Source organism: Chelonia mydas, chromosome 21, assembly GCF_015237465.2.
Source record: "Chelonia mydas isolate rCheMyd1 chromosome 21, rCheMyd1.pri.v2, whole genome shotgun sequence".
Classification (NCBI taxonomy): domain Eukaryota; kingdom Metazoa; phylum Chordata; order Testudines; family Cheloniidae; genus Chelonia; species Chelonia mydas.
Genome location: NC_051261.2, coordinates 17,470,393 through 17,496,148, shown reverse-complemented (window position 1 = coordinate 17,496,148; position 25,756 = coordinate 17,470,393). Strand labels below are relative to the sequence as shown.

General features: G+C 58.7%; 1 protein-coding gene across 6 annotated transcripts in view; it reads right to left on the bottom strand.

Annotated features, from left to right (window-relative positions):
* The window catches only part of AMPD2 (adenosine monophosphate deaminase 2), a 44,616-nt gene that overhangs the window by 8,722 nt on the left and 10,138 nt on the right, over positions 1-25,756 (bottom strand). For 3 of the 6 annotated variants that reach the window (XM_043533724.1, XM_037885021.2, XM_043533728.1), the window contains exons 2-15: positions 16,383-16,513; positions 14,289-14,419; positions 13,361-13,429; positions 12,004-12,115; positions 7,829-8,015; positions 7,071-7,212; positions 6,031-6,120; positions 5,505-5,634; positions 4,945-5,139; positions 4,276-4,407; positions 3,295-3,458; positions 2,552-2,678; positions 2,031-2,194; positions 1,481-1,601 (exon numbers count right to left, since the gene is read on the bottom strand). In XM_043533724.1, the coding sequence (XP_043389659.1) occupies positions 1,481-1,601; positions 2,031-2,194; positions 2,552-2,678; positions 3,295-3,458; positions 4,276-4,407; positions 4,945-5,139; positions 5,505-5,634; positions 6,031-6,120; positions 7,071-7,212; positions 7,829-8,015; positions 12,004-12,115; positions 13,361-13,429; positions 14,289-14,419; positions 16,383-16,513 (1,895 nt within the window). Of the gene's footprint in view, positions 1-1,480; positions 1,602-2,030; positions 2,195-2,551; positions 2,679-3,294; positions 3,459-4,275; positions 4,408-4,944; positions 5,140-5,504; positions 5,635-6,030; positions 6,121-7,070; positions 7,213-7,828; positions 8,016-12,003; positions 12,116-13,360; positions 13,430-14,288; positions 14,420-16,382; positions 16,514-21,813; positions 21,948-25,756 lie in introns of those variants that run through there. The other 3 variants (XM_043533726.1, XM_043533725.1, XM_043533727.1) reach the window with 2 other exon arrangements.

Sequence of the window (25,756 nt, the reverse complement as noted above, 5' to 3'; positions counted from 1 at the left end):
TGCACCCCATAAGACTTGACAGACAGATGCTTATGAGTGTATGTGTGACATAACTGGAATATGCTTTCGGCTAGACATGTCACGTGACATCTCTCTGCAAAGGTTATGCTCCACTGAACGTCTTCATCCTATCTGCATGCATGGATCATGCTTATATCTGAAGTTACGAGCGTTGGCTCTATGCTTGTATTTAAAGCGTTTGCTGTAGGAAGCACATAAAGCAGATTTGGTCAACATGGTGAGAAGGGGTTATTCAAGTAATTGGGAGCGCTAAGCTAACAATGGACCTTGGAAGACGCCAATCCACATCTAAGCTTTCCTGGGAACGTTCAAACTGACGTGTAAACAATGGCGTTGGCCTGCAAAAAGCTGAATCATTCATAGACATGGGACTTGCCCAGGTGACTGCAAAACTCCATCCTGTGGAGGGGATTTTACACAAGAGAACAAAGGGGTTACCACCCACAAGAGAAAGACTATATAAGCCCCTGAAATCCCCCCCATTTTGTCTTCAGCTGGCTCAAGAGAGAGCCTCTCCACCTCAAAGAGATGCCTGAAAGAAACTGGAACAAAGGACAGTAACTATAGGGGTGTAAGTGATTGCTGGACCCAGATTAGGAAGGAGTCTAGTTTGTCAAAGAAGCTTATTGGAACATCTCTGAGGGTAAGATTTACCTGCATTTAGTTTCCTATTGTTTTAGGCTTAGACTTGCACATTTTTGTTTTATTTTGCTTGGTAATTCATTTTGTTCTGTCTGTTAGTACTTGGAAACCCTTAAATCCTACTTTCTGTATTTAATAAAATCACTTTTTACTTATTAATTAACTCAGAGCAAGCAATTAATTCCTGGGGGAGCAAACACTTGTACATATCTTTCTATCAGCGTTATAGAGGGTGGACAATTTATGAGTTTACCCTGTATAAGCTTTAAACAGAGTAAAATGGATTTATTTGGAGTTTGGATCCCATTGGGAACTGGGTATCTGGGTGCTAGAGACAGGAGCACTTCGTAAGCTGTTTTCAGTTAAGCCTGCAGCTTTTGGGGGACATGGTTCAGACCTGGGTCTGTCTTTGCAGCAGGCTGGCGTGTCTGGCACAACCAGGCAGGGCACTGAAGTCCCAAGCTGCCAGGGAAAAACGGGCTCAGAGGCAGTCTCGGCACATCAGTTGGCTGTCCTAAGGGGGTCTCTGTGACCGAACCTGTCACGGTGGCATAGTCAGCAGGATCAGGCAGCAGCTGTCCCTCTGTCTTGGCATCTGTAGCACCCTAACCTAGCTAAGTTCGCTTAACGTGCCCATCACCATGGTATCCGGGCTCCCCACCAGCCAAGGGCCTTCCCCAAGACCTGCCATGATGGAGATGCAGCCATCTGTACCGGTAACATCACAGCCCTCTGCCCGCCCGTCCCGTGCTCCACTGGTGTGTCAGGATCGCCGGTACCCGACAAGAGCCGACTGCATGGGTCTCTGCGTTCTTACCTTGCGGAGCAGCAGCCCGTGCGAGATGTTCTCCGACAGCATGAAGGCCGACACCAGGTGGTGGATCGGGCCCGCCTCCCCGCAGTGAGGGCGCAGTACAAAGGTGTGGAAGCCCCTCTTCCTGCAGAGAGGTTGCCAAAGGCAGGTCAGCGACCGGCCACTGCCTGTCGTGGGCACGGACCCACAGCACGTGAGCCAGGGAGCCACGGGGGTAGGGGATGCTGGGAACCGCCACCACCCAAATGCAACCCCCAGGAGCGGGCTCTCCTGGATAGGGAATCCCCAGACAGACCCTGCACTCTCGACAGCGTCCCATACCCTGCTGTGAAATGCCCCAGCCACAAAGGGGCGCTCCATAGCCACAGGGGGTGTAACAGACAGCCTCCTGGCAGGACACGAACAGATGGATTAGCAACGTCCTCTACGGGTCCATGCAACCTGCCCAGAACTGCCAGGAGCCCCCACCCCCAGTGCCGTGGGGATGGGCCAGGTGGGGCGAGAGGGCCCCTCCCCCACTCGGGGGGCTCGCGCGGGATGGGGGGGCTCCTACCTGCGCAGGTGGTTCAGCACTGTCATGTTGGCGTACATGTAGTAGAGGTAGTACGAGTAGGGCGGATTGTCTTCCTCGACCCAGGCCCCGGGCAGGGGGCTGTCCTGGTTGAAGATGCGATGCTCCGGCTTGGATTCGTCGTCCACGCTGTCAAAGCCGTCCACCTGCCGCGGGGAGGGGAGCGCGAGAAGCTGGAGGAGGAGCGCACGGCTCGGGGCAGGAGGACCTTCCCAGGGCAGCCCCTGCTGGGGGCAGTGCTGCCCCCTCCCGGGTGACTACAGACCCCACGCCCCAGCTGGCAGGAGAGGGACTGATGTGCCCAGGTCCGGGGCAGGGCACCACAGAAGCAGGAGTCTGATGGATCCCAGATCTGGCACGTTACCCTCCCCCAGAAGGCTCCTGTCACCCCACAGAAGCACTCAGCTGTGCCACACACAGGGGCCTGCGCTGGACAGTCCCTGCCCGCCCCGCTGCCCCAGCCCAGTCCAACCCGGTCCCCAAGCCCTGCGGGCGGCACGCACATGCTCCAGGAAGAGGTGTAGCTCCGGGTGGCTGGCAGGATGGATGGTGGCTTCGAAGAGGGGCAGGAAAATATTCTCCAGCATCTCCTGGAAGTTGGCCAGCTGCTTCTTGGTGCGGTACACGTCGCTGAGAGAGACAGAGAGGGGCCCCGCCGAGGGCAGGCTCAGACCAGGATGCCTCCCCACCATGGCCAGCTTGCTCCCTGGGGCCGGATCCTGCTCTCGCTTACACCAGGCTAACGCCCCCAACTTCAATGGGGCTAGTCCTGATTTACACAGGGCAGGGCATCAGGCCACTAGCCCTGCTATCCCTGAGCTGGTGGGCGTAGGATTCTTCTAGATGCTGGAGCCTGATTCCTCTGCTCCCTGCAGAGACTCAGCTGTCAGTTCCCTCCCTTCCAGGCTCCCTCATCCTGCTGCCTCCCCCAGTCCCATCCCTCCCTTGGTTGGGTTCACCTAGCTCCTGGGCCCTGGAACCAGGCTTCCCAGTGAGCCTGATGCCTGCTTGGGCGCGGAGATGCAGGATGGCTCCCCCTCCAGCTGGATCCCTTGCCACTTGGGTCAGGACACTGCCCCACCAGGAAGCTCCTGGACTGTCCAGGTTTAGCCAAGCCCAGGCCCCAGAGCAGGGCTACTGGAATACAAAGAATCACTGTTGTCATCCTTGGCTGGAAGGGTCAGTCCCTGGCACGAAGCCCACGTGACCAGCCCTGCTGCCCTGGCCCCGCAGACTGACTACTCACAAGAGGCGCGGCACCTGCACCAGCCAGCGCACGTTGTTGGAGTGCACCTTGTGGCTCACAGCCCACTTGGCCAGCTTGTCCCACTCGTCCCGCGACCTGCCGTAGACAGAGAGCCGCAGCTCCGCGTTCTGATACTTGCTCTCCTCCAGGTCGGACATCACCTCCTGCGGAGAGGGTAACGAGCACATTCGCCGTGGAAAGTGCCCTACCAGCCAGCGGGCTGGCTGGGAAACGCAAGCCTCGGCTCGTGAGACACGAGGAGAGACACACACGTGCGACACGGGGAGACACACACGCTCGTGCATGCCTCAGTTTGCAAAACAGCGATGCAAGTGTGAGCCTGGACTTGCAACGTGGATGTCTGCGCATTCTGCCTCCTGAATCAAAGGCACGCGTGTGCATGCTACAGTGATGTAAGACCCCCACATGCAGCTCATGAAACATGAGCTTCTCCCCCCGCCCCCCCCCCCACACAAACAGGCCTCACTAGGGGAGACAGCCAGCCCCACATCGGGTGCATCCTATATGCCCCCCACCCTCCGTGCGCACACACGTTTTCACCCCCAGGAGGTTCTCTTCTCTGGATCCCCCACCCCCGCTCCCTCAAACAGTCTTTTAGCTCCATTTCCACCATGTGCCCCCTGTCTCTATGCTGCTGTTTCCCGACACCCGGCCTTGCAAACTCGTCAACAAGACTGAGCATCCCGGACACTAAATCCACTCGCCATTCACCAGCGGGATCAAGCAAGAGACAGATTCGAACAGTGAGCCGGTACCAGGGAAGGAGGCACCATTGCCAGGCTGCACTCGCCCATGGTGACCCTGCCCCCATGACAGAATCGGCCTTTGGCTTCCTTCCCAGGCTGCCCGCTCAGGGGGGCTGGCAGGCGAGTGGGGCTGGTCTCCGCAGTAGGGTGGCAGAGGTGCCAGGGCCCGGGGCGATGCCCCTCCTGGGAGCACAGGCCCAGAGGCAGCTCTCACCTTGATGATGTGAGCGAAGTACTTCCCCGAGACCTGGTTGTCCGTCTTGATGAAGATCTCGCGCAGGATGGACTCCCCGATGGGGTTGTACTTGGTGTTGAACTTGTCAAAGCGGTGGAAGGTGTTACGGTCCTGCCGCCGGGCAGAGGGACACATCAGCGCACAAGCAGCCATGTGAGGAGCACACACAGACCCAGCCCAGTGACCCCACTGCCCCTCCCTGGCTCCCACCAGAGCAAGTCTGCAGAGACCCATCCTCTTAGTGCCCGTCCCATGGCAGGGGCGAGCATCCCCTGCCTCCAGCGCCTTCTCCCCCAGACCTAACATCTTCTCCTCCCAAGGGGCCCCGGCTGCCCAGGTCTCACGGAGGATCCATCATTCAGCTCAGCAAAGGCCACAGGGCTGGAGCGTCCCCTTGCCTCAGCTGCAGGACATCCCTGCAGGCCAGTGCTGGGACAGCTGGCCTGAGCAGGCACGGGGTGGGGGAGCCTCAGCTCAAGAGTCGGATCCCTTGGGGAGCACAGTGGGGCAGGTTCTACCCAGAATGGGTTTGCTTTCCTGTGCTGCACCTTCTCCCGGCATCCCAGGTGGGAGCCACAATCCTGCCCAGAGCAAGGAGGCCGTCCTCAGAGGGCAGCAGAGCCAGAGCACCTCCCAAGGGCAACATACCGCATGGACATCCAGCGTGTCCACGCTGAGATCGTAGGCTGTGAGGTTCATGGTCTCGAAGACCTCCTTCAGGGTCTGCTCCTTGCCCTTCTCCACGTGCACGATCTCATCCAGGTGCTTCTTCATGGTGCGCTTTATGAAGCGCAGCAGGTGCTTCTGGTTCATGCAGGACGAGGCGTGGATGTGCGTGTCCACCTGCGTGGGGGGAGGGACTCACGTGACTGAGGCCTCCCACCAGGATGGGCAGGGAGCAGGAGCCCTTGACCACTAGGTTGGAAGCCAAGCCAAGGTCAGCAGGACCGGAAAGCCGTCTCCGCCTGGTGGGTCTCAGTCCCAGTGGGGAGGTGCTCATGGCCCCTGCACAGCAGAGAGGACTGGCACCCACTTGGTCATGGACGCTGATGCAGGCAGTCCCTGCAACCTGGCAGTGCTGCTGCCCCAGCCCGGGGACAGAGGACCTCCCTCCCAAGGGCGGTCAGTCCAGCGAGGAATTTGCTTGGCTACATGGGATGATGCCTCGGGGCAGACGGGGCCAGGGTGGGCTCCGGCCCTGATGGTACCTTGCGGATGTTGTAGAAGTCCCGGTGGGGAACCTTCTTCTGAGCCGCCAGCTCCTTCATCTCGTTGAGCAGGACGTGCATCTGGAACTTGGAGCTCAGGTACTGCAGCCGCCGGTAGCAGAAGGATTTTCTAGACAAGGGAACAGGTGACGGATCTGGGGTCTCTGTTCACAACCCCCTGGGCCTAAACCCCCTTCACTGCAGGGCAGCGGTTTCCTAGTGGGTAGAGCACTGGACTAGAACCCAGGAGCCCTGGGTTTGATCCCTGGCTCTGCCAATCTGTGGCCTTGGTGTTATTAACTGCAACTCTTGGGCTGGAGTCTGAAGAGGGGGCACCCTGTACTGCCGGCAGCCTGAGGCTGGACCGGTCCCGTTCACACACGAGGCGGCCCTCAGTTCCGCTCTGTATCTGTAACGGTGCGGCAGCCAGCCTGACAGAGGGGCCAGGCAGCTTCATGGGTGGGAGCAGCTGCCTAAGCCGTGCAGCCCTAGGGGAGCGGGCAGGAAGGGAAACTGCTCTGCTTACATGGGGCCATTGATGATCAGAGCCATCAAGACGTTCATGTCGGCTATGAACTCCTGCAGGTTGGGGTACGGCAGGTCCAGCTCCGTGCTCCTGCGGGAGGAGACAGCACAGGGCCGGTCACACCGACATGTCAAGCACAGTCATGGGGACAGGGAAAGGGAGCAGCCAGGGCAGGGAACCCAGCTGGCATGTGGGAGACCCAAGGTCAAGTCCCTGCTCCAGGAACTATTTACAAGGTGGCCAAGCTCCAGAGGAGAGGCAAAGCCCCACTCAGAGTACCCCATAGCCCTGTGGCTAGGGCACTGCCCTGCCATTCAGATCTTTCCCAAGGGCAGGGGAGTTAATCCAGTACCCAGGCCTCATTCACACGGGTTGTTTCCAACTGCCTCCCCAAACCCTCAAGCCATTTCAAGCGGCAGTGTTGTCACCTTCCCTCCCCGCCCGCATTGGGTACTGTTGCCAGAGGCTGTTAAGCAGTGGCTACACCCACCCCAGAGGCGGCTACCCTTGGATGCTCAGTGAAGTGACAGTTCATAGGGCTCCCTGGGATCTTTCGATGCAATGTAATAAAAAACCTCCCATGAATAATATTATTCCTCCCGGGAGAGGCAGTGCCACTCAGTGCTCACAGCCCAGGCTGGGACCAGGGACTGGGCTCCGTCCCTGGTGCTCTGTGTGACCTGAAGAAAGCCAGCCAGCCAGGCTTGCAGAAGCAGGGCGAATGAGAGGAAGAAACCCCAAAGGGATGGCAAGGGGAGGCCACCCTGCTGGCCCCAGGCTAGCCCCAGGAAGGCACCCAGATGCGAAAGGGGCGTTGCACGTGCCATGCAATGCAATGCCTGGGAGAGCCTGCGGGGAAGGGGCAGGATTGGGCCCACGGGCAGGGCTCCATTCCACGTGCCCCAGAGAGGCTGCCTCTCCAGCACAGACCTGGCTCCTTTCAGACCCGCCAGGTCTTGCTTCTCGCCGTGCCGGGCACCCGGGTTACACCTGGGTTCATGCCCCGGACGCCCTCCCACCTGCGCTTCCCCCTCCCTCACCTGTCCACGACATCCCGCTTGGTGTAGACATGGATCACGCTGCCGACCATCCTGAGGCCGAAGCCCAGGTCAGGCGGCATGGCCTCGGGGAGGCAGGTCTCGTAGGGGTGCTGGTCTGTGAATGGGGGGTGCACAGGAGCATCTGCAAACAGGAGGAGCAGCAGCGCCGGGAGCGTTCATACTGGGTTGGGGTCTGGACAGCCCCTAGTGCTAGCCTGGGACCAGGTCCCTCGTGGCACCCCAGGGCAAGGCACCGGAATCTTCAGCAAAGGTGGGGGGAGCCTGCGAGCAGGCCTCCCCAGTCCAGATACGTCTCTCGCCTGCTCAGTGCCGTGCCCTCCCCCCGGGACTCCCTCCGTCTTGCAATCCAGACTTTTGCCCCTTCCCCCCCACCAGGGACGCTCCTCCCTCAGGGCCCCCCCATCTGACCCCCCCCTTTTAATTAACAGGGGCAGGGGGAGCATGATCAGGATGCAAGTGCCAGCAGGTGGGGAAGGGGCGGGTTGCCCAGTGAGCTGAGAGATGTTGGCTGGGAAGGGGTGCAGGGGGGCTGAGAAAGCCCAACTAGCTCAACCCCCCCCATTCCTGGGCAGGATTGTTCCAAGGGATGAGGCTTCTTCCCTTCCCCCCCATCCCCCCAGGAGTCCATTCTGCAGCCCACCCTCTCCCAGCCATCCATCACACTCCCACCCTGGGGCACCTCAGGGTTTACCCCGCCGCTCGTTGCTCCCCTGCCCCCCCCGCAGCCCTGGTCTCACCTGCAGCCACGGGGGTCTCCGGGATCTCCTCATAGACCCGGGTCTCCAGTGGTTTCCCAGAGAGCTCCTCCAGGAAGCGGGCGGTGGTCTTGCAGAAGCTCTGCAGGGAGAGCCCCATGTACTTCTCCCGGATGAACAGTGCCTTCACCACGCTCTTGGCTGCATCCAGCAGGTCTGTGAAGGGCACCTGGAGAGCGAACAGGAGACACGGGCTGTAACCAGGGTCAGGCCCACGGCTTGGAACCAACCTGGGCAGGTTTCCATGGATGAACATGCTCCATTCCCCACACTGAGCTCTGGGAGGATCCATCCTATGGGGCATGCTGGAAGATGTAAATGCCAGTGCTTTAAGGGGTTAGAACAGGGCCTGGGTTTTCCCCATGGGGAGGAGGGAAAATCTTGCTCACATGTAAAGGGTTAAAAAATGATCAGCAGGTTTGGGATCTGGAAGCAGGTTTTCTTCAGTAATATCCTGCAGCAGTAAGTTCCGCAGGATAACAATACATGGTGGATTTAAAATAATAATAGTTTTAACTTAGTAAGAGTTTCATCCTTTTTAAATGTTACCTTTTAATTTCACTGATCTCTCTCTCTCACCCCCCCCCCACACACACAAACGTCCTTGTCAAGGATTGAAGAGCTACCAGACCCAGCTGGTCACCTCTTCATTTCCTATCTTAGGGTTTTCCTCGGCCACCCTAGATAGAAGCCATCACCCTCCCTATTGCAGGAGCTGTGCTGGGATACAGTGCCTCGCCCTGCCCGGGTCCCTTCCTTGGATGCTGGTGCTCAGCCAGTCTGGGAGGATGTACAGGGGGCTGTGGCCTGAAGATGAACTCTCTGCTACGGGCCTCAGCCAAGGAGAGGGGAGGGGGCTAAGGATCTCCCAGAGGGGGGATTTGGGGACAGAGAGAAGAGAGGGTGCATCCCCACATCCCAGCTCCAATCACCATCTACCCCTCTCCTGTAGCAGGGAAGGCTGCTGGAGGCATAAGACCAAAGCCTGCCTGGCCCAGGAGACATCCGTCCCAGCTCTAGGCCAGCAGCAAGTGGGAGAGACACATGCGGGGGGGCTCTCCTCCCCTCCCCCAAGATGCCTCTCCACTCCTCGTGTCAGTGCAGCCTCCTGGGCACACACGCCCACTCCGTCTCTGCTGCACGTGAGGATCTGTGTACAGCCACATCCTCTCGAGCGTGTAACACACCCACGCAAAGGGAAACGCTGCCACCGCATCTACCGATGGCTGAGGACCATCTGGATGAGCACCAGGAATCTTGTGAATGAGCAGAAGGCACGTGGCTGAGGCTGCAACGGCGACGCTGCCTTGGCAGTTTAACGTCCCCATCGTGGATGCGTGTGCAAGTGAGTGATCGCCCACGCAGAGAGCGTACACGTTACAGACACGCTGCCGGGCGATCGCCCACGCAGAGAGCGTACACGTTACAGACACGCTGCCGGGCGATCGCCCACGCAGAGAGCGTACACGTTACAGACACGCTGCCGGGCGATCGCCCACGCAGAGAGCGTACACGTTACAGACACGCTGCCGGGCGATCGCCCACGCAGAGAGCGTACACGTTACAGACACGCTGCCGGGCGCCGGGCGATCGCCCATGCAGAGAGCGTACACGTTACAGACACGCTGCCGGGCGCCGGGCGGTCTCCCACGCAGAGAGCGTACACGTTACAGACACGCTGCCGGGCGCCGGGCGATCTCCCACGCAGAGAGCGTACACGTTACAGACACGCTGCCGGGCGCCGGGCGATCTCCCACACAGAGAGCGTACACGTTACAGACACGCTGCCGGGCGAGCGCCCACGCAGAGGCTGTACATGTTATAGATGTGCTAGGAGATGTGCTGTCCCCTGGGGCTTTGCAGACTCTCCCCGGATGCTCTAACTTCCTATCTGCTGTCCTTTTCAGCTCTCTGACCACGTTTTCTGCCTGGCACGTTCAGAGGCAGATTGAGCCCACAGCCAACAAGCCAAAGGTGATGGGAGATAAGGAATTAGAGGAAGAGAAACAGGAACCATGCAGAGCTGGAGGACGCTGAGTAGTGGAGGGATTGAACTGGCTGGACAAATCATAGTACATTGCTCTTTTCTACCCACGCATCATAACGTGCTTTACCAGCATCGGTACGTTTAGCCTCGCAGGGGAGGAGAGGAAAAAGGGCTAGAGAAAGGCCAAGGCAATAGGCCCACTAGCCGTTTCACTTCCTGGAGTGTACCACTGCAAAGTCTCTTAGGGTCCATCTACACAGTAAGCCCCGAGTCTCAGAGCTCAGGTTTACAGGCTCGGGTCCACGGGGCTCACGCTACAGTGCTAAAATTAGCTGTGTAGACATTCAGGCTGGCACTCAGGCTCTGAAACCCACCCCGCTCCCTAGGCTTCAGAGCCCAAATCTCTAAACAGCTGCTTTAGGGCCATAGCGTGGGCCCAGCGAACTCTGCGAACCAGGGCTCTGACTGGCTGGCATGGGCTGCTGCTCGCCATGTAAATGCACCCTAAGAAGACAGGGCTGCATGGCCCGGTGAGCTCCTGATGACACGAGAGTCCCCATCACTGCTCGCACCACGGGAGCGGAATTACTAGTGTGCACACATGCATGTGCATGCACACGCACAGGATCGAATCCAAAACTCACGGAAATTAAAGGCTCCCGGGTCCAGATCCTCAAAGATATTTAGGCATCTGATTCCCACTGGGGAGTTACCTAAATGCCTCTGCAGATCTGGGACCCTCCTGACTCCAGTGGTGTTAGAAGAGGCTCACAGTGGGCTGGGTTTCTAGAGACATTGTCCAGATGGAAATCATGGGCCAGATCCTGAGCTGGTGGTCAGTCAGTGGAGCGACACCAATTTCCGCCAGCGGAGAAGCTGGCCCCTTGTATTTTAAAACTTCCTCTTGCTCCTAACAATACTTTATAGAGGATTCAAGCGTCACCTGCTTACTTACATTTGCTATCAGATTTCTCTTTGCATTTCCTTTCCTAGATCAGTCAGGTTTGCTCTCGGATCCTCAGGGGTCGTAGGCAGGTTCTCTGTCCTGCCTGCACAAATAACCCCCGACCTTTTAAATACAGGAACACATCCAATCTAGAGCAGGTTTGGTAAAAGCCATTACAGTGGGGGCCAGGTCCCTTTCCGCAATACTAACGGGCTAATAAAGGAGCAGTGGATTCTCCCAGCCATGTGACGAAAGCAGCTGGCACCGTACAGGTCAGAACTCCTTAGCCAAATCACACTGCTGCACAGCGATATGCTGCGGAAGGGAAGACACTCGGCCGATGAGTCCCCATTGCTATTTCAGCAAGGAGAACTGTGCTGGGAACTACATTTAGATGTCACCTTGATCCAGTGAGACAGGGAGAGAGAAGAATGGGCCACATCCTCAACTGATGTAAACTAGCATCATTCTGTGGATTCCAATGGGACTGTGCCAATTGACTCCAGTTGGGGATTGGCGACCCTGAATGGGGTTCAAGGGGATCCCACGAAGATCTCACTGGATTCTGATGGTTCTGGAGAGGGGAAGGCCAGCCCCTGGCTCGGGTACTCAGGGCCAGGTGTGCTGCCCGTCACCCAAGACGAGGGGATATGGGGACAGATGCTGTGGCCCAGTCCTCAAGACCAGGTGCAGCGAGGTGCCCGGTAACATGAAGGTGAAGGCGTCACTGTGGCATGGGCTGGCATACCAGCATGGCCTGCGCCAGCTGGATTAGAGCAAACGGCGCAGCGAGGACATGGTGGTGTGGGCTAGCCGCCCCTACAAGCCCACCAGAGACTCGGGGGATGTATTTGGGTTGCTGGCCCGTGTCAGGGTCTGTGTTTTCGGATCTTCACTGTTATTGTTACCCGCGCTAGATCACAGGTGTGGTCAGACCTTTGCCTGCAGCACAGATATACCTCGGAGAGGGGAAGGGACTGGCGGGCTCAGGGAGACCAGAGAATGCAACACAGGGGGTGCCAGTTCCAATCCCACCCCAAGTCCCATTAGCCAGCCAACGCCTGTGACAAGGAGCCTTTCCCCTCTAGGGGCACTGGCTCTGATCCAGCCCCAAGTCAGAGGGGAGTGGCTGGCTCCTGGGGTCTTTGAGAGAGAGGAAGGGTAACCCAAGTAACCCTTAGTTCCCACTCCCCCCAGGCAGCCCCTTGTGCCAGGCAAACTCACCCCACACGTCTCTTCCCCGGAGATGGTGACCCTCTGGAACTCCCGCTCCAGGAGCACATCCCGCTCCTTGGGGAGATGATCCACCAGGTCCTCGTTCTGCTCCTTGTACAGCCTGGGGGAGGGAGGGGAAAGATGGGTCAGGGGGCAACGGCCACGCCCCTGCTCCCCATCACTTCCACACAGGCCCATGGAGCTATCCAGAGACAGACACACGGCACATGGGGATGTGCAACATGGACTCGGCCCCACCGCGTGGGGACAGCTGGGGGTGAGCGCAGGGCAGGGGGAGCTCCCCTGGGATCTCAGCAGCCACCCAGCAGCACAGGTGCGACCACTGTTACCCAGTAACCCGATTCACAGCTCAGCCACTATGGGCACCGGGGAGGGCACTCAGCGGAAGAGAGAAGCCAATCCCCAGATGGGTGCCGTCTCCCGGGCAGCAGCCTGCAGTGAAGATGGCACTCGAGAGGGTCCCATTCACCGGGCATCGGGACTCAGCTTGGCTGCTGGAGGTTGGGTTCCTGGGAACCTGGTTCTGGACTGAGCCCCCTGCCCCGTGCAGCTCAGCCCAGGAATGCACGAGCAACGAGGGGGACAGAAACAAACCGCAACAGAGACAAGAGGCAGCACTGGCCCCATCCGCAGCATCTGGAAGCAAAGGCAGGTGGGAAGGGAGCTCAGAGTGAGGGCGAGTGCCCGGCGGGACGAGCGATCCAGGCAGCACCAGCTCTCCAGCCCGGCCTCCCCGAGGCGGGCACCTCCCCCAAAGGGCACAGGAGCAAAACCCACCCCACTGCACCAGCGGGCCTGGCTGCTGCTAGAGCTATGGGATCACAAGCTTCCATCACAGGGATGCCAGATCTGCCTGCCTTCCCCACCCTAGAGGAAGCGCCCTCCTTAGCCACTGCCCAGAGGGGACACCCCACCCTTCCCCCTTCTCCTCCAGAAGGGGAAGCCAGCTCACACCTCTTCTCCCCTAGCTGGGCCCCTTCTTCCCCACCCTAGAGAGAGCGCCCTGCTTAGCAGCTCCCCAGAAGGATATGCATGGCCCCATCCCTTCCTCTTCCGTTCCCCCACCCACGCCGAGCTACCTGCAGAGCCCCCAGTACACACCATCACTCAGGAAGGGGAGGGGGTGCAGGAAAGCCCCCAGGTTGGCCCCTTTGGCACCAGCTGAGCAGTTACTGCAGGAGGGACCGGAGCGCCCAGAGCTCATTTGTGATATCCCGCACCATCCTGGTGGGTCCCCTAGAGGATGCTGCTCCCAGGCCGGGGCTGGGATCGGGTGGAGCCGCAGCCCCAGGGCGCTCCCAGCTCACCCCACGTCCCTGGCCGAGGGGGAAAGCCAGACACTCACTGTAAGTCAGCAGCACTGTCAATTTTCAGGAAGTCCTGTTTGGCTCTGAGTAAAATGTCGGGTTCTAGTCTGAGGACAAACGGGAAGCAGAGGCAGAGCCAGGGGCAGGGGCAGACGGATGGACGGACAGAGACAGACAGGGAGGAGAGAGGAAGAAAGAAAACACGGGTGTTAATGCAGAAACCAACACCAGGCACCACAGACGCAACCAAGTGAAATTCACCGGAATGGGGAAGGGGACCCCAGAGTGAAGAGACCCAAAAGAGCCCGGGGTGCCTGGGGGACCGGAGAAGGACCAGGGCTGGGGGACCCAGGAGACCCATAGCAACCCTAGAGCCCAGCCCCTCCTCCCCCAAACTCGACCCAGCTCTGCTCTTTGGGGCACTGGCAATCCTGAGGCCTGAGCGAGGTGGGAGAGACAGAGCCTGCTCTGCCTGACAGACGGGGTGGGGGCAGCATGTTCAGCTAATCCCCTAGCGGGGACCCCCAAGGAACGCCAGGATGCTTCCGACTGCACAAACTCCAGGCAGGATAGGGCAGCCTGGCACTGCCAGCCCTGCACAAGCACCCGCTCCAGCCAGAGGCTCACCCTGCTCCTGGGTTGCCTATCAGCTGCCCTGCTGGCCTCCATGACAGCAGACCTGGCCTGAAGACCAAGCAGGTGGGTCTAAGAACAATCCTGAGGGACCTGGGTGTGTGTGAGTGCTCCTGGCTGGGGTGCAGTGAGTTTCTCAGGCCTCTGACCAGCACAGCTCAGAGCTGGCCCTGGAAGGGACCCTCCCACCTTGTCTAGTCCCAGCTCCCTGGTGGAGCTGGTTAGCCCGTTAACTCCACGATAGTCCCTCTGCTCTGCCCCAAGCGGAGTCCAATGGGGTCAGGACCTAGAGAGACGTGGGGAGATGGGGACAGAGAGGGGGAATCGCCTTACTTCACGTCCTGGCTGATCTGCCGCTCCAGCCGCTGGCGCCTCTCCTCCAACTGCTCAATGGGGCTGTCCTCGGGGAACTCGTAGGGGGCGCTGCGCATGTCGCTCTCCACCAGCGAGCGGGAGAACAGCTCCTGGGGGCAAAGCAGCACAGGACAAGCCATGAAGGGAGCTGCCAGTGCAGCCTTCAAATCATCCCCGTCTGGTGCACTGTGGCCGATCGCTGGCGTGCAGCAGTGTGACGAATTCCTCCCATCCTCAGCTGGCGCAAGGAAGCTGCCGGAGGCTTCCCAGGGGACACCAGATTTCCCAGCAGCAGGGAAGTCATGCCCCGAGGCGCGAGAGGTGAGTCCGCAAAAGGGGTGGAAAAGGAAATAGACGAGCAAGCAGAGATTGCCTGGCTCAGGGCAACGGGAACCAGGCACAGGAGAGTAGCTCAAAGCCAGGGAAGGCCAGCACTGACTGGTAGCCTCAGTGCAGGTGCCGGCGAATGAATGTCCATCTGTTGGCGGAAGGGCCACAGGTAGCATGGCCCACGCAGGGCCCTCGACCCCAGAAAGTGGCCTCTCTGGAGTGGGGAAGCACGGAGGAAGCCACCAACTGCTGCTGCCCCTTCAGAGCCCAGGGCTGCCAATCCACTGGGGGTCACAGGCTGGCACTAAACCTGCTCAGGACGCTTGTTCAAAGCAGAGTGGAGTCGGTGTGGTTTGCCTGGGAGGCTCAATACGGAGGGGACAGGGCTGGGTCTGGGCCTCTCAGCATTCCCCTCCTCTTCCCCCACGTGCTGCCTGCCCAGCCCAGTTGCCTTCAGGATCCAGGCTCCTGACAGGATCATTGATCCCTCTCAACTGGATGAAGATAAATCTGCCCCCGGGGGTCAGCGTGTTACTGATCCCCATGGACGTGCCTCAGCAGATTCTCGGCCCAGCATCGGGACCTGGCCGTGCGAGGGAACATGGTCAGCGATGGATGCCATGAGAGCGCTCGTTTAGGGACACTTCTCCCCACTGAGAGAGGTGCCCTGAGCGGAGAGAAAAGCAGCTCCAGGCTGAGTGGGGCCTGCTCTGCAGGGATTTCCCTGGTGCCTCAGAAATGCTTTGGGGCGGGGAGGTGCTGGGCTCCCCGAGACATACTGGGCCTCATCCAGAAAGGAGATGGGGAGATACTGGCTGGAGCGCTCGAGAGGCTCTTCCCTGAGCCCAGGCACAAAGGCCGATCATTTCCGTTGACGCGTAAGGTCTCTGAGGACTCATCAAAGACCAGCGCCGCGTCCAAGCTGGAGCAATCCTCAGGCTCGCCAGCCAGGAGCCCGCAGGGCCGGAGCTGCTGCCTTCCCCTGCTTCCTTACTGCTCTCTTCCCTGCAGGCGCTAGCACCAGAGCCCCTCAGTCACAGCAACAGCCACAGAGGCCAGCAGCCCCGCAGTTTGCAAATATCCCCCAAAGAGCCCCAGGTCCGACTCTCCTTCTAACCAGCCAGCTGACGTCTGCCTGCACTGGCTCCACTCGGGAGGAGCGCCATCCCACGCTCCGCCACCGCTTCCCAGAAGCCACTGGGGTCAAGGCGACTGTTTTGGCTGAGCCAGCATGGGGCAAGAGGGCTCCCTGACGTGCCCGAAGGGCTCGTACCAAACAGTCCTGACAGGAGACGGGCAGAAACGTCCCAATAGCTCGTGGCTGCTGAGGAGTCACCCACACTTCTGAAAACCTGATCCATCAGGCTGAGCCCTGGCAAACTCAATGCACTGAGACCCTGGGAGACAGAGGCTGATGGAAAGTGGACTCCTGCTCATTCCACTGATTTGGGGAGCCCTCCCTGGCTTTTCTTTAAGGGGACTACAAATGGGAGGCAGTGGGATGGAAGGGAAGAGAAGGAACACAAAAAGATGATGGATGGAGGTGTATAGGGATGGATAGATAGATAGGCCTGTAGAATAGGGTGGAATGGATGGCTGGGCCTGGAGACTGGGGTGGGGTGGGTGACAGAGGGTAGATGAATGGATAAGTGTGCATGGGATGGGAGAGAGAGAGATGCATGGGATGGGATGGTAAATAGATGGGGGGTTGCATGAGATGGAACAGGAAGGACAGACAGCTACCTCAGCGATTTCCTTGTACTTGCCATCCATGGAGGTGCGCAGGTCGACAGGGAAGTGCTTCAGGCAATGCAGAGTCCCTGGCAGGGAGTGGGCAGACTGCAGCGCTCGAGGCCCCAGCCCACCATGGATCTCTGTGGAAACACAGTTCAGACCAGTCAGCCAGGGAAGGGAGAGCGTGGGCTGCACGGCCCAGCGAGCAGCAGACGCCAGCCACACAAAGGGGCAGACTTTGGTCAGAGTTAAAAAAAAAAAAAAGGGTGGGGTGGGGTGGAGGAAAAATACACTTAGCAATGGGGGGGGAAAAGCACCGACCCCGGAGTTAGCACAGTGCAGATCAGCGAGGAGGGTCTCTGTGTCTGTAACGCGCCTGGCACAGAGGGGTCCCAGCCGCGGCTCCTAAGCACTACTGTAATAATAGATAAACAACACTGCCCGGCTCCCTTAGGTCCTTTGCCTGCTGTCACTGCAATCTATCGGTGTAAAGTAGGGTTCCCTACCCATCACCGTGGCATCTGGGCACCTTCCACATCAAATCAACAGCACCAGCAAAGCCCCTAGCAGATGCCATGGAGTCTCTGGCACGCCTCCCTATTTTGGGGTAACAGCTCGGCTGGGGTAAGGATGGGATTTTATTTCTTTGTTTCACGGTTTGGTTTTGTTTCTTTGCTGGGGTGGATGGGGGAGGGGAGGAGGCATCTGGGTCAAGGGGGGGTCAATAACAATGGTACTACCCTTCACTTCCTTAGCTTTTTCAGACCTCAATGCACTTCACAGCCACTCAGCGGGCGAGAAAGAGAGAGAGGGAAGTGTCATCCTCATTTTACAGCTCGGGAAACTGAGGCACGGAGTGACTTGCTCCAGATCATGGCAGCTAAGGAGAACCCAGGAGGCCTGATTCCTCATTCCTCCCGCATGAGGCAGCAATTCAGACATCTAAAGCATCCAGGCCGAGGTGTGTGAGTGAGCAACAAAGCACCCAGAAATATCTCAGCACATGCTGTCCCCGGCCCCGTTGTCAGAGGAGCCGGTGCTTTTCCTAAAGCTGTTCCTTTCCCTCAGCAGTAAATTGCAGGACGGCTCCAGGGCACTGGATAGCTCAGAGAACTGGCAGTTCAGCCACCATGGTAATAGAGGCTATATAAAAACCTAAGGCAGAGGGGTAATAGGAGAAGGAGGCTCTCGCTGCGGGGCTGCTGCTCCAAATCCAGTCCAGCCTGGCAGGACTGGGACAATGTTACCTTCTAATGGCTGGGTCAGTGGCCAGCATGAAATGGGTGGTGGGTCTTAGCCCAACCCCTGGGGAGAACAGACGCCCACAGCACATTAACCAGCACTAACCGGCCCCCACCTGACAACAGTCACTGACAGGCCGCAATAGCACTCAGCACCAGGATCCCAGCATCTATTTAACCTCACAGCCCCCTTGAGCTAGTTCAGCGTTGCTCCTGTCTCGCAGATGGTGAGCCCGAGGCAGAGGCTGCATTCTCCAGTGCTCAATACAGGCCAGTGATTCCAGAGCCCAGCAGGCACCCGGTGTCCTGAGTTCCTGTGAGGGATGGACCCTTTGGAAACTGCTGGCTCGAGCAGAGAGGTCACTGGCCCAAGGTCACACAGGGACTCCGTGGCAGAGGCAGGAATAGGGCCTAGGGCCAGACCACTGCCAAACCCACCAGATCATCTAACATCTCCCAGAGAGGCCAGGAACCGAGCAGCGCGCTGAGAGCGAAGTCTCCTCTCTTCCCTACAGCTGTGACCCACCAGGTCACAGTTTAGATGTCGTGGAGGACGAAGCTTGCCCTGTGCTTCTGTTTTGGACCTTCAGGCTCCAGGGCTGCTGAGCCAGCACTGAGCTCACTGCGAGGGTCTCTGGAGAGAATGAGAGTGTAACAAGAACAACCTGGTCTCTGTTCTGCTACCCAGGACAGGCCCGGGCAGAGAACTCTCTCCTGTCTCAGCCTGTCCGAATGAATATAAACCCAGCAGTCAGCTCCCACACCAGGGAAAAGCAGGCACCGAACCACAGAGAAACCTGAGGGTCTGTTTTAATGGGTGAACTGGCTAAAACTTGCCGGCCTTGGGATTTCGTGGGAACAGGAGTCACCTCCCTGTGTCCTGGGCTGAGATAGTGCTCCCACTCCACACGCAGAGAGGGCAGTGCAGAGGAAAGCTATAAACAGTTCCAGTCAGGAAGGTTTTCCCACCCATCCCCCTACACCTAATCTACCGCCCTGTGTTAATTAGCCAGGTGCACTGCTGCTAGGCAGTGGATGCTGAGCTCCCTCGGCTAATGGGCTGATCTCATGGATCAAACTCTAAATTCCTTGAACATGAAGGCGCCGTGCAGCACAGGGAGAAGGAAGGGATAATACTAGTGCAGCAGCCGCCAGGAGCTGGCTTCCTCACGCCACTTCTGCCACTTGGAGTCACATGCCCACCTCAAAAGGCAGAAGGACCATCACACAACAGAGTAAGGAAAACAGCACAGTCTCCCCAAGGAAAGGAATGGGAACCCCATCGCCTGAGGCTGGCCAGAGCCCTGCCAGAGAGGCTGTCCCAGGTTCCCCTCATGGAGCCTCCTCTTTCTTTCCAGTCTCTCACTAGAGGGGCAGACACAGCCTGGCCTCTGGCAGGGAGAGAAGTGTATTACTTCTTTTCCACCCTCCCCTGAGACCCTACTGATTGCTGAGGCAGTTCTGCTATTCTCCCTGTGGCCAGTGAGGTGTAGGTGGGGGGAGCAGGGGAGACGGGAGACAGCTACTGTTCTACTCTACCCAGCCCTCACCTGATCCACTCCAGTACCTGCCTCTGCTCAGAGCTTCCCCAAACAGCAGCACAAAATGGTCCTGATTCTCCCCGGGCATAGGACTCTGAAGGGCAGCCATGGAACTGACCAACATCTTGTTAATTTCACTCTGTGGCTGGTAGGCAAAGTTCTGAGCAGGGGCAGAGAAGCTGGAGCTGTCGGCCTCTGTCCGTGCATCCACGTTCCACTCAAGGGGGGTTCGTTCCATAGCTAGAAATAATACACACACTATAAATGAAAGCTTAAATTCTACAGAAGTTGGTTTCTCCTCCAAGCTCTCTGGGGAAACTCCTACTCGCTGCTGAGGCGCAGATTAATTTGATCTCCAGCGCTGCTGGAGAGCGGCTGAAAGGATGTTTAACTGCTAAACAGAGAAGATGGATGGGAGGGAGTTAAGAAAAAAAAGGTGGCACAATATGCAGAAGGGTGCAAGGAGAGATGCTGCCACTGGGAAGAGATTCCCTCCCTGCCCCGCCCCTGTCATAGAACCATAGAATCTCAGGGTTGGAAGGGACCTCAGGAGGTCATCAAGTCCAACCCCCTGCTCAAAGCAGGACCAATCCCCAATTTTTGCCCCAGATCCCTAAATGGCCCCCCAAGGATTGAACTCACAACCCTGGGTTTAGCAGGCCAATGTTCAAAGCACTGAGCTATCCCTCCCCCTGCAAACAGAGGAATCCACACCTGGGGGTGTGTGTGTGTGTGCTGTGTCCCGAGGGCAACATCTTTCAGATAAGAAATGAAGCTGAAACCCTGGCTGCCTGGAGCTCCATTGTCCTTCCCCCCTTCTCAGTTTCAACTCTTCTTCATTTCCTTTCCTCAGTGGCTGTGACATTGCCCTGCACCGGAAACGGCTGCTTTGAGCCACCCAACAGGTGGCTGCATTGCAGCGGCATGGGCGGGGCGGGGGGGCAATTCTTGTTTATACCTCATGTCAAGTGCTGTGGGGTCCTTGGGGACAGAAGGTGCTATTAGCATGCAGCAGCCAGCGTCCCCCTGGGCTACCAGCTCAGTGTGTCTCGCTTCTAAGCCAGGGACACTTCCTACCCCTCTTAACTATCCAGTGGGTTTTGAAACCACTGCACTGATTTAGCAGGTCTGGGTGGCGAGAGGAGGATCAGTTTAATCCCTTTGAAGTTACTCAGCTTCTGAGATCACCGCTCTGGATATAAGTCAGGGCTCATTGGGAAACTAGGCTCTCTCATGCCAAAAGGCTGAGCCCTTAGACCCATTAACCCCTTTATGTCTGGACTCTGCTTCATAGCCAGATTATCGCTCAATGGGGGTGTATTTGTGCATGGGGCGGCCCTGCAGATGCCCCTTTTGGGCTGCTGAAAGGGTTAAATCAGACCTCCAACCCAGAGTGCTCCCTGGGCTTTAGCTGAATGCTGGCCGGGGTGGGTGAGGGGTGTTTGCAAAGGACCCCACTGGAGTTCTCCTTTCAGGCTCCATGGCCAACCCTGGCACTGGCTGAAAGGAAAAGCTCCTCTTCCAGCTGTCAATGGCTTCACGTGTCTCCTAATGGTCTCCATGCACAGCACGTGCCATCAATTCATTCGGTGAACCAGTTGGTGCTGGGCAGCCACAGTGGGGCCAGCCCCAAGGACAGGGCTTGGCTAATCCAAGCCAACGAGGGCCAGGCTCTCCTGACTCCTGGCAACCCCTGGCTCTGCCCCCCAGGGCAATGGCACGTGGACAGTGCCTGCGTTGGGTTGAGAGCGCGCACTTGGGAAGCCCAGCGAGAGCAAACATGTCGTTAGCTAATGAGTGTGCCACTGGGCCAGGTAGGGGCTGCAGCTCAGAGAGCCTCCAGGCAAGGATCTCCAGATCCACTGGACTCCTTCAAATCTCCACCATCAGTCTCTGGGGATCCCAAATCCTAGTGCAGCCGCCTCGCCTGGGAGGCCCTGCAGTGTTGCAGCAGAGCCTCAGCTGTGTCAGCAACCCAAACTCCTTCCCCCCCCAGCCCCCCGCCACCGCTCCAAACACACCTGAATGCTCCTGCACTGCTCCCCGCACCCAGTCCTGCCCTATGCAGCTGCATCTCCCCATCCGCGCTCCCCTCTCCCAGCCTCCATCTTGGCGGGGGGTGGGGTGGCGAGAGAAGTTGCCTTTGCTGAGCACCCCCATGGTCCTTCAGCCCTCACGGCTGCAGGGCGCAGGCCACCCCAGCACAGACCTACTCCACACAAGAAGCTCCTGGCTTCCAGCAGCCAATGCAGCTGGGTCTGTCGGCTGTTGCCTGCTCGACCCCTTCCCCTTGGGAAGGATGGGCTGCCCCACCACCCTCCAAAAATAACTGTCCAGCTCCAGAAGCCTGGTACCACCCATGCAATGACACTGAACAGAGCCTCTCCCCCCCATGGGACTTACTGCCCCTGCAAATACCCCACTCCTAGACCCCGGCCCCCTACCCGCACCCCTTTGCCTATATGGCTGGCTCTGCTAGAAGGGCTTCCTCCCCAGCATCCACAGCACAGTGCCCCAGCAGGGCTTCATCTCCCATCCCTCCTCACACCTGGTACCCCCCAAAACCTGCAGGCTCCTCTGCTCAGACACAATCCAGAGCTGCGACATCAGGGCCTCTCTGAGCCACTGCTTCCCAGCAGAGCATCCCTTGCCTCCTACCTGAGCACGGCTCATGGGGGACAGCCCCCGGGGGGGCCGATCAGGCGCGGCTGCAGCAAGCGCAGGCCCCGGGGGGAGCCTTGCGCAGACAAGGGGCGATGGGCTGGACACGGCTCCGGCCACGGCTGCAGCCGGCGTTTCACAGCCTCCTCCGTGCAGCTGCAATCCCACAGGATTCCAGCTCTGAAGCCGGCTTGGGCTGTACCAAACGTAGCCACGCGCCGGGGGGCGGAGACCAGAAATATTTCAGCCCCGTACAAGAGGCAGACAAAGCCCTGAGACATTGTCTCCCAAGGCGGCGGAAGCACTGGGTTGCGAACTGGGCAGAGAGCCAGCACGCGTGGCCTGGCTCACCCACGAGGCAGCATCGGTACCCAAGGAGCCCTCCTGCCAGCGCCCAGGTTGCTGCCCTGAGCCCGCAGCGCCAGCTCAGCCCATCCATCTCCAGCCTGGCAGCACCCAGCGCTGGAGCATCTGGCTCAGCCTGTGCGGCTCTGTGTCCCAGCTGGCCAAGGCTACCCAGGCGGGAGGGCCGGGCCGGGCCTGGGGTACAAGAACATGCCAACCCAGCGCAGGCTCACTTGCCGGCCAGTGGTGGGCGTGCAACTCACAGAACGATCTGACCCCCAAACCCTATCCTGTAGCCAGAGCAAAGAGCCAGGAGTCCTGACTCCCACACCCCTTGCTCTGATGCACTAGACCCCACTCCTCTCCCAGAGCTGGGAACAGAACCCAGGAGTCCTGGCTCCCAGCCCGCCCCACTCTAACCACTAGACTCCACTTCCCTCCTTGGGCTGGGGTCGAACCCAGGAGTCCTGACTCCCATCCTCCCTGCTCTGACCATTAGACCCTCCTACCTGCCCAGAGCTGGGAACAGAACCCAGGAGTCCTGGCTCCCAGCCCCGACCCCGCTCTCACCATTTCCTCCCAAGTCACAACAAGGCAAAGTCTGACCTCACTGGCCTCCCCTAGCCCCTGGGGGCTTGGAGTTACTGAGGGAGGCAGTGGACAAGCCAAGGGCAGGGCTAGCGTTAGGAGAGGAGATTAAGTCTCACTCTGGTTGTTCGGTTTAATGCCCCCCTGTAGGGCTGAGGCCCAGTCGCTGAAGGGGGTGGGGGCTACTGCTGGGTGCGGCTGGCTACCAGGGCTGGCTCTTGGTGCTGCAGCCACCTACCAATGAAACACGCACAGGGACCTAGAAGGAGCAGCTGCTGCCTCCCTCCCTGCGGAGGGAATGGACGTGCCCGGCCCGCACTTCGCTCCGTCCCCGAGATGGAAAGCTACAGAGCAGCTAGCGACAGGCCTTTTACTCCATAGCTCCCTGCTCCCCACGCCGGGCTGGACTCCAGCCTAGGGCGGCATCTTGCCTTCCGGACGGCGAGAGGGAGGCCTCGGGGCGCCCCGATGACACAGCACTCCACCACTGCCTGCTCCCAACACCTGGCAACAGCTCCGAAACCCGGCTGGACCCCCCACCTGCCACAGCCGGGGAAGAACGGAGGCTCAGCTCCGGGGGCAGGGGATGCTGAGCACCTGGACTTCAGCTGACGGGAGTCTCAGGTGCTCAGCGTTTGGCTCTAATTTAGCATCTTTTGGTCCAAGCAGGGGGCAGGGGATTGGTGAGAAGTGGCTGGGCTGGGATCGGATGATCCACCCAATATCTAGGGTAAGGAAATATCAGGACAGATTCATCCTTTGCTCTCTGCACCCCAAGTGGGCTCAGAACACCCTAGATCAGGCTGCGCTTGGCCTCAGGCCCTGCCTTTAGATTTGTCCTTCAAGCATGCCGCTGCTTGCTTATTAACAAGACAGAGGGAGGGGAGGCAGCCAGGGCTGGGAGAGCAACAGCCAGCAGCAGTGGTGAGGGAGGCGGGGCAGCCATGCCAAGATACTGCCCTCAGGTCAGGAGGACCCAGAGCTGGGACGTCAGGTGCCACTGCTTCCCAACAGAGCACCCCATCGCCTCCTACCTGAGCACGGCTCACGGGGGACAGCCCCCGGGGGGCCGATCAGGCGCGGCTGCAGCAAGCACCCCTGGCAATGACATCATCATTTTGTGCAAAAAGATGCTATTAAAATAATACACTGCCCTTCTCTTACCTACTGCAAGGCTCTCACACGGCTTCATAAACATTCATTCATTGCAGCCCTCACTGGGAGGTAGGCAAGTCACTGAACACATGGGGAAACTGAGGTACACATGTCAGAGAGAATGGGCAGCCCTGAGGAAGCACCAGCTGGGACAGCCCCAGGCTCAGCACCTGTGAGGTGAGATTATTGCCTCACATCCTGGCAAACAAGTCTGGCCATCGGCACTGGGGTGCAAGCAATGAGTCACAGACGGGAGTTCCCACTCCCCACCCTGGACCCTGGCAGCCACGCCCCAGCTCCAGCCATGGCTTCACAGAACAAACACAGGTCTGGGGGGACCCTGGTAGCTGGAAGCAGGTGGCAGCCACTGCTAACACAGCTCCCCTGATACATTTGGGGTGTCCATCTGGGGATACCATAAAGGGCCCAGGTGTTCCAGGGAGTGAGCACCTGAGTTGCAGGTGTTCATCTTTTGTGACAATCGGGCCCCTTTCCAGTGATTCCAGTTGGGCTCCCAGCTCCTGAGGCCCTCCGGACCCAGCGCCGGCGTTTGGAGCCCTGGCTGGGACCACATCGCTGCAATTGCGGCCTCGGCTCCGCTCCCAGATGGCTGGTTTATCTCCACGCAGGGATTAACGACAACAGCTTCTGTCCCCGGAGATGGAACAGGCTGGTGCTGAGAAGCAGCCTGCCTGGAGCCTAGCCATGGGGCCGCAGCGCACCACCACCAAAGGGGCGCACCACAAATCCTACGCCTCTCTGCTGCACCTGGAGCCCTCGGTTGCCAGCTCCTCCCTCTCGCTCCAGCCTATATAGGCTCAAACTCTGCTCCCATTCCGCCCCTGTTAGCGTCCCTGAGCCAAGCCTGTCTCCTTATGAGAGTCACCTTGGGGCACCCTCCAAACCCTCTTTTCCAGGAGGGTTCCCCCAATGGGAGATGCCCACTCTCCCTCCCCAACCCAGTCCCCCTGGGCTATTCCCCTCTTCCTCTCTCAGCAGATTCTTTCACTGGCCTCCGGGCCCAGCTGGCAGGGGTCCCCAGCTCAGGAGCGACTGCTTGCAGCACACACGCAAATCCACCCCTGCAAAGAACGTGGGGAAGGAGCCCCGTTATGCAACCCGGCTGCAACCTCCTGCTGCAGCCCCTTGCACAAGGTCAGGTTCCTCAAATGCCGCTCTGCAGCGCTCCGGCTCAGGGAGGGCTGTGCAGACAGTCAGAATGGTCCCCTTCCTGCCTCCTATCCATGCTACAGTTGACACTGTGCTAGCAACAACATAGGAGACTATCCTGGAGTAGGGAAGCCTGAGGGGTCTTTTCCAGCCCTTGAGTCAGTGGAAAATCACTGGCCAAGTAAATGGCTGCAAGTGGAACTCAAGTGTGATTATTAAACTTTCACTGCCCACTTTACAAACAAACCAGGACCTGACAGCGGGTCTTAACGTTCTGTCTCCCTTTGGCAGCCTTGCAAGTAGCATTGGCAGACAGACTCTTTTTCTTCATTTTCCAATTGTTTTCTTCCTCGATGATGTCATCACTGGGAGGTAGGCAAGTCACTGAACGCATGGAGAAACTGAGGCAAAGATGAGTGCCTCGCCCAGTCACACCGCAAGCCAGTGACAGAGCCAGGAGTCCTGGATTCCAGTTCCTTGTTACTAACTGTGGGGTTGCACTGCCTAAGTAGCTACTAACCTGCCCTCCTGCCAGGGAGAAAAACTCTCTAACACAGAAGCGTAGCAATAGGCCAATCAAGTCAACAGGCTTATTGTACCAGAGCAAGTTCACCACAGGCCTTTCAGTAGGGTCCCCAAGCACCGTGTGTGTAGGGTGTTGGATTCCCCCACAGGCTGATCT